A 15,270-nucleotide genomic window follows, 5' to 3' on the forward strand; every position below is an offset into this window, starting at 1 on the left:
AAATGAATAAACATAAACATAAAATCAGTTGATGGTTTAAAATAACAGTAGCTAAAGTTACTCAGAGCCATTGTAGAAGGTCCAAAGAGCCTGATTTAAGCTGCGGTAACTGGAGAGGAACTGAGAAACCAAGCTTTTGCTGTTTGCTTGTTCAAGTTGAATTCAAATAGAATATATAAGACATTAATTATATAATACTTTTATGTATATTTAAGAGTGATATTATAGATAAAAGGCAGAATAAAAAAAGTTTTTTAAAACATTTTTACTTTATCTCGTTGCATTGAGGTTTCATGTCCCACAGTGAGTAGTCTCTGTCCCACATTTGGTGAGGGATCTGGTCATCGTACTTAAGAATGATTACAGTAATTTGGAATATTTTGAGATGTTTTTATGTTTGGTGTTCTGTGAATTTTTCTCATAATAATTAATTATTATATGATGATCCCTAATCATTATCCGATCAGTTCTGTTTGTTTATTATATTTAGCTCTCTTGAACATTATGACTGGTAGAAAATTGCTTGCATTTTGCAAAAAAAATAATAATCACATTTTAATCACATTAAATGTTTTTTCAAATTATTCTCAATAAAATAAGAAGGTTGCAGGTTCGATCCCGGCTCCGGACAGAGAATTCTGCTGTTGTGTCCTTGGGCAAGACACTTAACCCACCTTGCCTGCTGGTGGTGGTCGGAGGGACCGGTGGCGCCTGTGCTCGGCAGCCTCGCCTCTGTCAGTGCGCCCCAGGGCAGCTGTGGCTACATTGTAGCACATCACCATCAGTGTGTGAATGTGTGTGTGAATGGATGAATGATACACTGTAGTGTAAAGCGCTTTGGAGTCCTTACTCTGAGAGGCGCTATACAAGTGCGGGTCATTTATCATTATCATATGTAAATATCAGAGATCACTGCAAACCCCACTGTAGAATAGATGCAAATCTGCAGCACACAAGGACCTTGTTTGGGGGAGTTAATTTAGTTGTCACTTTATTCACTGCTTGAGTTCACAGGTATGAAAAATAGATGCATGTAAACAAAAACAAAAATGTTTGTTCTTCTATGCACACGGTTTCCATTTTTGTACCTTGTGGCATTATGTTTCATTGCTACAGCCTCGCTGTCCCTGATGTGACGTAACCCGTCATGAAGTGGAAAACAAAGCGATGCAGTATTTAAAAACAATATATGAGTGTTTAACAGTTGATTAGTTGTTTGCGATAAAGTCTTAATTTTATTTTTAGACGTTCTTAAAAAGTCTTGAAAATGTCTTAAATTTAATTTTGAGATCCCTGCATATACCCTGGATTGGCGGATAGAATCAACTGGCAGGGCTTCTCGCATGCCCGATTCATTATCATTCTGGATACTGAGAAGTAAAACGACTGACTGAAGCTGTGGCAGCTCTCTGTCTCTCCTCACTGCTGTGAGGAGCACACACACACAAAGACAGCGCTGCCTTGTCTTGCACAGCGAGAGGATAGACACGTCAATCTGGATGCAAATCAGAGTCAGAGTCTCCAAAAGCAACACTTCTCACAATCGCCTTTGTTTAAGGGACACCACAGACTTTTTTGCGCGTCTGTTGCACCGCCTACGTGCTCGAATATTTCCCCATTCCTCAGAAGTGCGTGTGAACAAACCCTAACAGTGCGGGACCTGAACCAACATTACCCAGCCGAGTCCATGCTGGCCCAGATGTGAAACTGCCAAAAGTTTCCTCAAGTGTGAAGTTTGTAAAAGTGACATATAAAGTATTAGGAGGCCTATACAGTTGTCATGTATGATTTTTATCTTGATATTTCTGTGGTCTGCTGCTATTTTCTCCTAAAGACACAGATTATCGTTCAAGACGAGGTACCAGACCCTAACCCACTTTAAATTATATTTTGTCTTGATCTTGCCCTAAAAAGGAAAACAAAAAGGGTTTTTGTTGACCTTTGCATGTTAACAAACAGAGGGTGTGGCTGAACTCCTGGAGCAGAGCCACTTATTATATATGTAATAAGTATGCTTAGAACGCAGTAGGGTTGGGTAGAGAAACTATGTGCCTCTTAAGCACAGATAAAAACATTCACTACATACTGCTACTGAAAAAAATATATTGACTTCTTTAAATGTGACGTCACTTTTTTACCCTAACCCTTTTCTTACCTAAAAGGTCCACAGAGCTAAAAGCACTTTCACTCCTTTTAACAGGGAACAGCCCAAAACAAGACAGTGTGACATAAACTATTTTTCTCGCTGATTTTATGCTGACTAAATATACTTGGTGTGATGTGGTTGAGTACACAAACTGGCCAGGTAACACAATGACTCATTTACACTGATCTGGTCTGGCTACAGTGCTGTGAAGCTACAGAAAGATGCAGAAAGCTTGAGGCTTTGGTCTAAAGTTCTAACCTTCAATCTACAGAAACATTTGCTTAGTTGGCAGGGAGACTAGATCATTATACCTTTCCTGAAAAGTTTCTGTGCAGTGAATTTTCCATCAGGAAGGGATGGAGGTGTTATCTCAGTCAAACAGGCAAACAGAGAAAGCGCGACTGTTATGTTACTGTAAATTTCTATATTCTTATCTGCCTCGCAAACACCTGAGGCACATTATCTTTTTACCTCAAACAAAAATAACACTGCACAGTTGAAGTAATCAGTATACCATACCAACTTTATTTCTATAGCACAATTTAAGACACAGCGTGAGAGCTGACCAAAATGCAGAACAGGCAGGATCACTTAAAACAAAAAAGAAAAAACAATAAAAACTATAAAATCTTAATGCGATGACATGAATCACTGTCTAAAAGTCAAGTCATAAAAGTAGGTTTTCAAACGAGATTTAAAAACTGGCAAAGAGGACGCCAGCCAGTATATAAAATAAGTTGATTTTAAATTCACTTTAAGATGTTGATCTAGAGTGATTCTCTCTCCTGGTTGTATATTAGTATGACTTGAATATTTGTGGATACAATTCTTTCTGCTGTGGCTAAACTGATACCTTTGTGTTTTTCTGGGTTCATTTGATAAATGGTAGTTTTCTTACATGAATCCATGAAACTCACTGTTCTCTAAAAATTAACGGCTGTTTTGGGATGAGGCAGATTACAAAAGCACTTGTTGCTGTGTGATTTGAGCTAAAACAAAAAGTGATTTTTTGACATTTTTTTTGTCCTGTTCTATTGCTGGAACAGACCAAGTATTTCAATTATGTTAAATAACAATCTTCCTAGGTTGTTTTTATATTGATCAAATTTAAACCTTTAACATAAATACAAGGCTAATGATGAAGCCCGTGTAGAAGTGATATGTTTGTATTAAACTGCCAACATGACAAATGAAAACCTTCCTAATGGAGTTAATCTTTTATTTGTGAAATGGGTTTAGAGAAGCAGGAGGCAAATAACTCTTGGCTGTTAAACCAGTTGATCATGGAACATCTGGTTTACTGACTGAATGCTGAATGGCCATCTTGTCTCAGATAAATCAGTTTTGCTCAAGTTTATAAATGCAAAAATGACTCAAGTTGTAATGTTGCAGCCACAAACCACAAGTTATGATGGCATAAAGCTTGGAATTCGTAACACCTCTAATACCAAAATGAGCAGTGGAAGAATATCCGTGTAGAAGTGTTTGGAGTGGTGTCCTCCTTGAGACTGAAAGACCGTGGGTTCAAATACACGGTCGGGTCATACCAAAGACTGTAAAAATGGGACCCAATGCCTTGCCGCTTGACACTCTGCATTAAGGGGTTGGATTGGGGAGTTAAGCTAACAAATAGTTCCAGAGCGTGGCTGTGTCTGCAGCTCACCACTCCCCCATGGGATGGGTCGGATGCGGAGAACAAATGTCAACTATAGTGGAACTTTTAATTTTAGTCAGGCATTGGAAGCCATTGTCCTCCTTAATGTACCTTTTCTAACCAACATGGGTCAGAACACATTCTGTGGAGGCAAAATAAATCTGTGCTTAGGTTTTGATTTCCACAGAAGCTGTTTTGTATTGGTATGTTGCTATGTAAACTAACATTTCTGTGGACTGCTTCCATGTTTTTTAATATATGATGCTGTGTGTTTGCGTTTGTTAAAATCTCTCATGTGTCCCGTTTACCTGGCTGTAGGTGGTCAACTCATGCATGCCACGGGTTTGATGGAGAACGGTATTTGAATTGTTTTTGAAAACCTAGTCTGACACACTAAACAAGGGCGTCTTATGGCACTTTGGGCTGTCAGCCAGTTCTCAACAGTCCGGGATTGTATTTTGTTTTTAAATGTTCCATTCATCTATCTCACTCATGTTCTGTAGGCTTCTGTGCACAGAATCCAGACGAAGCAGTTTGATACCAGAATATGAATGAGGTCTGAGCTAGATGCAACTAGCAGTCTAGCTGCTTGCTTCGTTGACAGTGAAACAGCAGCCTAATTGATATCAATCGGGAGACGAACAAGGTCACTTTCCCTATTTCTATATAAATGCTTAAAGTCAAATGGCTTCTAAGAGACAACTCCTTAAACAAGGACGCAGTTGAGTGAACGCATTGTCATATTGGGACAGCTACATAGATGTTTACCAGCTTGTATAGAAGGCACCGTTGTAGTTTGGAATGTTTGTGAAGAAGATGAGTCCTGCTGGGTTTACTTGTTATGTGGTCTGAGGTGGTCAAACAAGACCTGTGCAGAAATACTGCATCACTATCCTGGTGTCTTGTTTCCACCATGAACAGTGAAATTCCTCCAGACTTCTTTGCAGCAAGATAAAATGTTTGATTCAAGCATTCTGAGTAGTGTAGCTTGAAAGGATAGAACAAAACAATATTAACCAGGCCTGGGACAGTAACATATTTTGCTGGATGATAGATTGTCTAACAAATTATTGACAATAAATGATACTATTGTCGACATTATCGAGACCAAAATAACCACTTATATAATGTTAATATATCATGATGCAAGGACACCCTTTTAAAATGCTACAAATAAACATTTAATATTGGAATGTTCAGAACCAAAACTTCTAAGTAAATAAACAACATATGTGCATCCTGTCTTAACCTACCAAAATAAAATAAACTTCCTGCAAACCACAAACTGCAGACTGTTGTCAATTTGCACACATGAAGTCTGTGACACTGTCTCAGGTTTCTGCAGCAGCGCATACTTCCGAGCATTTTAATTGGTCTGCGTACTGGAAGCTTTGAACAAGTGAATTTAAGATAATTGTAACATTTATGCAGATCTAAAAACCAGCAGAATAACATTTTTTTATTAACACTTGTATATCAGAGAAGTCCAGTAAACAGCTCCCTGCATCTGCAGCGCTCAATTTCACTTTTTTCCTTAAAGGAGCGTAACATTAGGTTACAACAGCTCTTCCAATAGCCCCATATGGATCATTACAACATTAGGAGCGTTTTCAGATGTTTATGGTGTTTTATAATAATTCCTAAAAATTGTATGATGTGCTCTAATAATTTTCTGATTCTGTTGGTTATTTTTTCTGAGCAGAACGAGTGTCCAAACGTCAAGGTTGAAAATGTTTTGCATTTTGCAGAAAATCATATTGATGGTTCTTTTTTCTAATTATTTCAACAGGGTAGTGTAGCAATAAAGATATGCATAATATGTAAATATCACTGAAGGGAATTTTCTTTTCATGTTGAACTAATTGATTAATCAAAAACAATAGAGGATCGACTACATCCTTCACAGAGAAAAAGAGGGGAACAAATAATTGTGACATTGCGTTGTCTTCAGAAAGCATCTGGCTGTAAAGGTGTGTTTGCACATAGTCTGTCATTTTGTAGATGTATCGTCACTTGTATGATTATCAACAACAGAGTAGTTCCCGCTGCTTCTTCGGGAAACGGCTCCAAAAAAAAGAAATCAATAAAACTTGGGATCTTGTAGGCGTGGCGGCACTGGGATTTCATCCGTGGCGGGTCGCCACGGCTACGCCTATGTAAGGGAAACACTGAATTATTGGAATAGTCTGAGAAGCTTTTGTTTTTTCAGTTGAAGAAATGAAGAATGTCATCAAAATGTAACAAAGCAGTAAGCAGTTACAAAACTGTCTTAACAAGTACATTTGTGGAACATAACTGTTAACTTTTGTCCATATTCAGTGGATACCAGGATTTGCCCAGACAAAGTTGTCAGGTCGAGGCTGTTTCCTGAAACGTTCCAGTTAGCATAGCTGGTAATACTCAGTTTAGACTCTAGATCTCCACAGGTTACACCTGAAGTTCCTGGATGCTTTCTGTTGAGATGCTGGGACATGAAAGTAGTGTTGTGAAACTCTAGCTCAGCCTGCTGCACAGTCTTGTTCATTAGCCAGAATGTTCCCATGCTCTTTAACGTTTTCTCTGGGTGTCGTCATCCTTCTTGCCATCACTCTGTCGCTCACTTTCTTGCTCTGCTGGCTGCATGATCGGTTTCTAAAGACAATCACGCTTGACGACTTTACCAGTCACTTGACAGCTTCATCTGCAATAATGATACATTTGGGAAAAAAATGTCTAAAAACAGTGAAATTTATTTTATTTTATTTAGGGTTGCCTGTGGTTGAATATTTTTATTTTTTATTTTTGTTTTGATCAGATTCTTTTTTTAAAGCTGTTTTGTCTTCTGACATCGTGCCATCAGTCTAACATCTTAGTGTCATTTTTTCCACTTGTGTGTTTGTGTTTTATGTGTTTGATTTGATTTTCAATCAGTGGGTTGTACATAAATAGGACATGTCGTATTTTCACACTATTAATGTGGTTTTGGTTTTCAGAAATGTTTTAACTTTTTTAAAAACTTGTTTTAATGGGTTATTGGGTAACTAAACTCTGCTGACCCAGTTTTCCTCAAAGTCACAATACACGGGCCTTTGTTTGCCTGGTTAGTTTACAAACGTCGCAATATCCTGATTTTTGGAGTGATTTTCTTTTGGAACGTGGATCCTTCCAAAACTCTTGGGTTTTAAAAGAAAATCTGAAACCACCGTGAGATTATTGAAACGTAGCACGAAAATAGCACAAAGTCCTCGTAAAGCAAACTGGACACTGAGCCGAACAATTACAAAGCATATGAAGTTAGGTTTAAAATTCATAATGAGCTGTGTTCAAATCCCAGAGAGGCTGATCAAGTGTTCACTGACAGATTTCAGACCAGCAGAAATGACCTGCAAAGGAACCATTAATACTTTCTGAGATAATGAACCTAGCTGAACTGCTTTGAAAAAATAAACACCAACTTCAGACGTAAGAAACCTCATTAAGTTGAGCAACGTGGACTTGTATTTCCAGTATGATCAGCACAGAGGTAAATCTAGATAGTGACAAGTTGGGTGTTGGTCTATGTTAAATCTGTCTTTGTGGTTTTTCCTGACAGAAGGAACTCTGGATTCTCTTGTTATGTTTTTTTTTCTCTTATCAACAGCGTGTGGGTTTTAGTCCCCTACCCACCATGGTTAGAGACTTTACTTGTACTTTAAATTTATCTAGCAAATCCTGGTTTACTGACCAACTGTGTTCCACTGCAGTGCTGCAACTCAGCAATTCTCTTATAACACAAACACATTTTTGGCATCTGATCACTAAATTCTGTTTTTAGTCTCTCAGAGGTTATGTGAAGCTTGACTTGGGAGGAGGCTGCATCTCTTCTTAGACCTTGAAGTGAGAAGTCAAAATATAAAAATGAGATATTTTAAAGTGAAGCTACAGGGTTGTGTTTCAGTCTGTTGTGACTGCAGAACCTAAATAAACACACAGTACCCTTACAGCTCACTGAAGCAGTGATTCATTTCTCCTGAAAGAGGATTCAGTCTGAAGATATTTTAATGTGTAGCTGAATGCCTTTAGTCTGTGATAGACCTAACAGATCATCAAAGGAAAGGATTTTAAAGCCCTGTTGCTACAATTGGCAAATAGCAGTATTATTAAGTAGAGGGTTAGTGACAATGGCAAACATCCAAGGATGTGGACGCTAGAGGAAACCTTCTCTGACTGGTCAGATAGCATGGGTGATGGAAGATGAGCAAAGGAAAGAAGAAATTCTTTTTTCTATAGCACCTCTCAAGATAAAAATCACAGGGCACTTCACAAGAACACAATTAAAAATAATGTTATTTTTAATAATTAATAAGAAATATAATAAAAACAACATTCATCTCCAAATTCAAGGTCACGGTACGCACCATTTCATTTTGAACTGTAAGAAAGAAGACTCTGCTAGCGACAGAAAAACACAAAAACCCAGGCTGGAATTGTGCACATTAACCAACTTCAAAGTTTCTGGGAGAAAGTCCTTCATCCTGGTGAGACAAAACAGGAGCTTTTTGGCTAGTCACAAGCTTTCAAAGAAAGGAACACCATGCCCACTGTGAAACATAGCAGGGTCTCGGCTTTATTCTGGAGATGCTTTTCTGCATCTGACAGTGGCAATCTTGAATCTGTGCCGGGCACACAAAATCCACCAAAGCATCCTGGAGTTAAGCATACTAACCCAGTGTCAGAAGGCTCAGCCTCAGTTGCAGGTCATGGGTCCTCCAACAGGATAAAGAGCAGAAGAATGCAGCTGAAAGCACTCAAGAATAGCTGAGAGGGAGAAAACACACTGGACTATTCTTAACTGGCCCTCCACGAACCTTAATCCCGTTGAAGAACTGTGGATCTGAACTGCAATAAAAGATGTCATTAAACTATTGTTTACTATGAGTTTGGGATGCAACAATACCACATTTTCCAAACCGATACAATACAGATACTTGGATCTGAATACTCGCCGATACCGATACTTCTACCACACAAAAAAATGCAATGATTTGGAATACAGATTTTATTTTCTTCTCTGCTTTCAACAGGAAAAGACTGTGAGGTAGATAAAAAGTAAAATATATGAATAGAAATCATCACAAAACTAAAATATTAGGTGAACAAAAATGACAAGTTACAGTGAAGCCATTTTCAAGCAACTGCATTGGTATCGGTTCCTGGTATCGTTTAACTTTTACCGATACCTATACCAGTATCGTATCAGTGCATCCCTACTTTGAGTCTCTTCAGAGGGAGTTTTTTCTTGTTTACTAATTTGTCTGCCCACATGTCCTCAGCCAGTATCTTCTTTAAGCTGATGGGTATACTCATGTTTTTATACTTTTGTGCTCTAATCTCTCTCTCTCTCTCTCTCTCTCTCTCTCTCTCTCTCTCTCTCTCGTCTACAGGGCGTACTCCCTTGTTGACTCAAGCCAGGTGTCGACCTTCCTCATCTCCATCCTTCTCATCGTTTATGGCAGCTTCAGGTCAGTGTCACCAGATAGCTGCATTTAATTGGCCTGAGTAGAAAAAGTCAGTGACTTATGAAGCATATTTTATTTGCCACACAAGTTAGATATTCTTCCTGATTTATATTTTCTTAAGTTATGAGTCATGTTTGAAGGCGGTTTTTCATCTTCTCATTATGGAAAAAGCAGCTCCCCAGACTGCAATGCTCTGGTTTATGAAAAATACGCCTTTAGCAATTTAATTACATTAATGAAATATATTTGGTCTACTGAAAAAGCTAATCTACAGGGTCAAGTTCACAAAAACACTGCATGAGAATTGTTACAATCGCACATAGAGCTGAGGAAAATAATTGATGCATCAAGATGCATACATAAACAATTCTGCATCGTAGAAGAGTATGCCATCCATATCTGTCAAAGTGAGTGTTCTCCACATTTACCAAGTATTGTTCCGCCTTCATGTGGTACGGCGGGGCTGAGCACTGCCGGAGCCGAATCAACCGGGGGGGGGGGCTTTTCTTCCACTAATAAAACCAGGAAAACTGATAAACCCACAGTTTAGAAGTTGATCTTTAGGGAGCCCTGTCCATCCAGCAGACAGAGCACCTGCCCGATCCCCCACAACGCTCTAAAGCAGTCCAGGTTCCCAGTAAGTTCATAAAAAGCGTGTTCGATCTTTAAGCGAGCTTCCACCAGGCCCTTCAGGCTCTGCTCAGCATCAGTCCAGCTCTGTCCCAGCATCTGGTTTTCCAGATGGCTAGTTTTACACATCCAAAAAAAAAAGCTAATTAACAATATTGTCCATTTTTTTCTGACACTGTACTTGGGCCCGAAAACAAATAAGGGTTGGGTGAAAGCCTCCCCCAGTGCACTAACCCACCGTTCTAAATCCTTAAACATCCCTGATAACCTAGAACATGCTACCACTAGATGCTCTAGGGTCTCTGTTTGGTTACAAAAAGGACACCTATTCCACCTTCCTCAGGATCCACTGATTTCCCTCTTTCCTATTCACTCTCTCTCTCTAACATTTTTTCTTTTAAATCCCAATTGCCTATTTTTGCTCATTTTAACTATATTTTAAACATTTTCTAAATGCTTTTTTATATTTTAACATTTTTTTTTTTGTTTTTGTGAAGCGCCTCGTGATTTTTATCTTGAGAGGCGCTATAGAAATGATATTTTCTTCTTCTTCTTCCCTCCCCGGTGCTTGGATCAAAGCGGGCTCTGTGTCTGTTCGTAGCTAAAGCTCCATGTATGATCCTCCACTGGAGGTCAGCCATCCTTTTTTCCACTGGAGACTTATACCAACTCCTCCAGCTGCCCCCAGGGGCACGGTCCGCAGCAAACACCTGAGTCCACCTCGACTCCTTGACTCCTAACAAGGAGCACAAGTGTGATGGATCTGTTTCTTCCCACAAGACTGGAAGGAGCCCAACACTGGGGTGTTTGGGTTCAGCAGTGATCGACTGTCTTCCTGCTAACCCTCACCAGCTGTTTTAACCTCCAGAGATGGAAAAACATACTCACTGTCATCATCCCATTGGTTAGATAGAGTACAAGTCTCAACGAAGGCTCTCTGCGACACAGACAAGGACCTCCGTACCTCCTCCACCACTCTCCATCACTCTGGTGGACCTCACATCCACCCGCTTACCAAGAGTTCTAGCCGGGATGTTCAGTAAGTGACCAAACTTTACAATCCCAGCATCGATGAACTTCACTTTCAACGCAGACGAAGTCAAAATGCCAGCTCGAGAGAATAAGTCATTGTCAAACAAGGGTTCTTGTAGCAACCATGTCCTTGGTCCCGTGTCAGGCGTTCGGGAAACCGTCAGCAGCTTAAAAGTGTCCAGCACTGACAAGTAGAACGGACTAATCCTTGTCAGATCAAACACCTTCCGATTCAACAGGAACAGGTGTTTGTTCAGCGCAAGCCCACCAACCTTCTGCAGCAGGAGGTGAGCCAGGGGGAGCCACCAGAGTTTGTCACCATAAAGAAGCTTCTGAGCTGTCTGTAACCTGAAGGCTGCAGTTCTAGACACCACGTCTATTAGTCCTTGTCCTCCCTCTGGCACGGGTAGGCTAAGAGCCGAAGCTCTGATCCATTGATGACCGGACCAGAAGAATTTCACCAACAGCTTCTGAACACCTTCCAGCAGACCCGGTGGTGGAACCAGTACAATTAGTCTGTGCCACAGAAAAGAGGCGACCAGGTTGTTTGCTATCAGAACCCTGCCCCTGTAGGACAGCTGAGGGAGAAGCCATTTCCATTTAGACAACCGCGCCTCCACCTTCTCCTGCACCAGGAGAGAGAAATAGAAGATAGAAGTTTTTGTTCCACTTTATTCATTTGAAGATAAACTGATGTTAAATTCAACTTAAAAAACTGGGAACAAGCTTTGGTTCATTTTAGGTTACAGGAGGTCTTGCTTCCTGTCTGCTCCTCCAGAGACAGCATGGACATGAGGGTCACATGGTGAGGGTCCCGCAGGACAGGTTAGTGGAAAGGTTTGTAGTTAGTTGGTTAGTGAAGGAGATCCATCAGCTGGGTAATTTAATCCTAATCCAGCCCACAGCCTTCTGCTGGTGTTATTATCAGAAAGAATAAAACACACATCTTAAATATTATTGGAGTGTATAATTTGTTTTATGTTTTATTATTTTCTGCATCAAACTGAACTTGATTCATTCTCCAACATTTCAGAAACGAACCACTGGGTTCAAATAAAATAACAAACTAAGTCAAACATTTCATTTGGTGTTATTTCTGACACCCTTCAACTGTGGCATAAATATTTGACTCTAGAGCTGCTCAGAAACATTAAACACTCATATATGAACCCATTATGTATTTTATTATTACATTATGTGTCCTGTAGGTTTTCAGTATTTTTTCAGATTTTGTGAGTTTTTGCAAAGAGTGTTTTTCTCAGCCTGAGGCGTGGTGTTGAACGAGGAAACAGATTGTTTTACTTTGTTAAATCTTCTTAAATGTTTAAAATGTTTTGTCCTAACCTGTTGTGAATGGAGAGCTGTTGAGAGATGGCAGGTTGTGTCAATTACATTTTTGATTAAATAAATAAAAAGCAATTATCTGACATCTTCTATTTATCGATGAAAACAAATCAATATGAAATAATTGTAATGCATCGAATTGAATCGTTGACCCAATAATCGTAATCGAATCGGGAGACAAGTGAAGATTCACTCCTCTAATCGCACATCATTTTTACCTCAACAGGCAGCAAAGATTAAAGCCGCAGTCTAGCCCCTGGCTGTGTTTTGACTTATTCATTTAATATTACATGATATATCAATTTCATGGTTGCCTTAGTAGAAGGTAAATTGCATGCCATAGGTTGATTGTAGCATTTAGTTGGCCTCAAAGCCATCTATGTACCGGTGCACAGATAGCATCCTGTAATGGAAAAATCATCCCGTTTAGGGAGCATTTTTTCCCTGAAGACATAATTTCCTCCACATGTTTGAATTACTTAAACATATTTGGTAAGTTAGGGTTTTTAATTCTTAAAAAGGTTAGATTATTTCAAGTATTTTAACATTTTTAGACTAAACATCAGTTTCATTAGTGATTTTCTCCTTGTTTACATTCAAAACCAAGTGTAGGTATTAAATAGATATTAAAAGTCATACTTTTACATAGGGATGTTGCGATTGATCGGCCGCCAATCAAAATCTGACAATTTACATGAAAAAACATGTAACAAATTTCGATCCACTCCTTTCAGAGCCGATCATACCAACTCATCATCTGTCGCTCATACTTTGGAACTGACAGACTGTGCTGCTTCAAGTCTCTCTCTCTCTGAAACAATCTTTTGTTGTGTCTGTGAGAGTGATGTAAACAAATGGGGAAGTTCGTTAAAAATGCGTCAACACGGCAAATGTAATAGGACTTTGAAAGAAGAAACTCTGGGCAGAGTGAGGTGAGTTTTTAAAGCTCACAGCAGAGATAAAAAGACTAAAGGTGGCAACAATCAGACACGGCTTTTCTCCCCAACACTCGTCTGTATCAGCTATACAGACGAGTGTTGTCAGATCTGTCAGAAAACTAACACGACTCAGGTTACTCGTTTAAAAGTATTTTATTCTACCTGCTGTTGGACGTAACCCACAACATAGTACTACTTCTTCTTTTATCCACACAACAGTTCATAATAGAGCGCTTTTCATTAGTATGATACAACAACCACTGGCTAGAATCGGAAACGACAAGCTTTTCCGCCCGCTGAACTCCCCTTCAAAATCAAAACCGTAATGCATAACTCTACTCTTGTATCATTGCCTCTTCAAACAAACCCTCACAGTGATAAATCTCACAACACCCACGTTGTGAGATATATATTATATATTTTATTTTATATTTTTATTTTTATTTTTTGCTTTTTTGCACTGTTTAGACTGTTGAGAGCTATAAATGTTTTAAATCAGTCAGCTTGTTACTGACAGCAGCTATAGTTAAGTGTTTGTTTTCCTTTTTTTGACTGAATCGTTGCAGCTTTGTGCTGCGTGTTGCTGTAGATTCTTATTCATCCTGGACATGATCATCTTGAGAGTTTTAAATGAAAACAACTGGAATTTCCTGATTATCTTGAAGGTGTTTTCCTCTCATCCCAGAGGCTTCTTCAGCTCTAAACCTTGGGTTTGAGTAGGAAGCTTAGAAGTTGTGGTCAGAAACAAACACTGGTTTTGCTGCAAGTCTTTTTTTTATCTCTCTCTCTCTTGTAAAAGTAAAAACATGTATTTGTCTAAATGAATACATGCCATTTAAGGTGATGTTCCTTTTCTCCCAGATCCTGTAGTCTGTGGCACTCATAACTACACAGAACTGTATGTTCATTCCGTGTGATCAGTATCCGAAATCTTCACTCTTGGTGATCGGCAGCAGAAACCTGACCATCCCTACTTTTATTTTCATGTTTTGTTTTATTGTATTGTTACAGTTTTATTTATTTGATCTGTATTGTTAACCGTATAATGCCTGAAATATGAAATAATATCTACTTTTTAAAATGGAATAATATATTGGCTAATAAATATAAGAGCGTAATGATCTGTTTATTGGAATAAGTAATAATTAACAATATAACCATAATAAATAAAAGAAAATTGGCCCTTGTCACCTGTAGATCCTCCACCAAAAGGCAGAAGTCATGTAAAGCAGAGTTTGTAAACCCTGGTACCCACTTACCTGCACACCTGATTTACATCTTTGCCTTGCCTCCTCAGGAGAGCATCAAGTGCTGCAGATGTCAGTTAGTCAATCATTCATTTAAGTCCGGTGTGTGGCAGCAGGGAAAGACTGGTATTTAAAAGGGCACCATGGACAACATGCAGGACGGTGGGTCCCGAGGGCCAGGGATGTGAAACACTAATGTAAAGGCCAAGATATGGCAGGTTACTAATCCTGATACTCCATCTGGACACTTGAGGGCCAGAGGTGGTTCAACAGGTACTTATGACTATTCTACAAGAGGATGGATAAACGGAGACAAATGTTTAGAGGCCGACCGATATATCGAGCCGATGTATTCAATTTTTTTCTATATCGGCCGAAATTGTTTTTAAGAGCAGGGAAAAAAATATTTTTTTAATCAGGCACCTGTATGGCCAACCGCCGCTGTCAGTACAGGATCTGCTCGGGTGCAGGATCAGCTCTGGGTCCTTCGACTGCTGATGACGTCAAAGTAGTTGATTGCCTGAACATGAAGCTTATGGAAGTTACGTTATCACGTTATGATTTTGATTGGTCAGAACAAATTTGCGGTTGTTGTCCTGTAGTCCAAAAATCAACACTTTTTGGAGAAAAGATGTTTGAATTTCTAAAGGAAATGTAAAATATAAGCAAATAATAAACGGTGACCCTCAACAGCTCTTGATGTTGATGAAATGGGGCAAAATAAAATATGAGAACTTTATTGAAAGACACCAAACAATATTTTGAGTCAAAGAATGTATTTAGATAACAACTAAGGAAATAT

The 15,270-nt window shown here is 39.1% G+C and overlaps 1 protein-coding gene across 1 annotated transcript in view; it reads left to right on the top strand.

The window, feature by feature from the left end:
• sppl3 (signal peptide peptidase 3) overlaps nucleotides 1–15,270 on the top strand; it is a 49,784-nt gene that overhangs the window by 24,996 nt on the left and 9,518 nt on the right. The window contains exon 2 of the mRNA XM_015940979.3: nucleotides 9,203–9,280. Coding sequence (XP_015796465.1) covers nucleotides 9,203–9,280 — 78 coding nt within the window. The remainder of the gene's footprint in view (nucleotides 1–9,202; nucleotides 9,281–15,270) is intronic.

Source organism: Nothobranchius furzeri, chromosome 6 (assembly GCF_043380555.1).
Source record: "Nothobranchius furzeri strain GRZ-AD chromosome 6, NfurGRZ-RIMD1, whole genome shotgun sequence".
NCBI classification, from domain to species: Eukaryota; Metazoa; Chordata; class Actinopteri; order Cyprinodontiformes; family Nothobranchiidae; genus Nothobranchius; species Nothobranchius furzeri.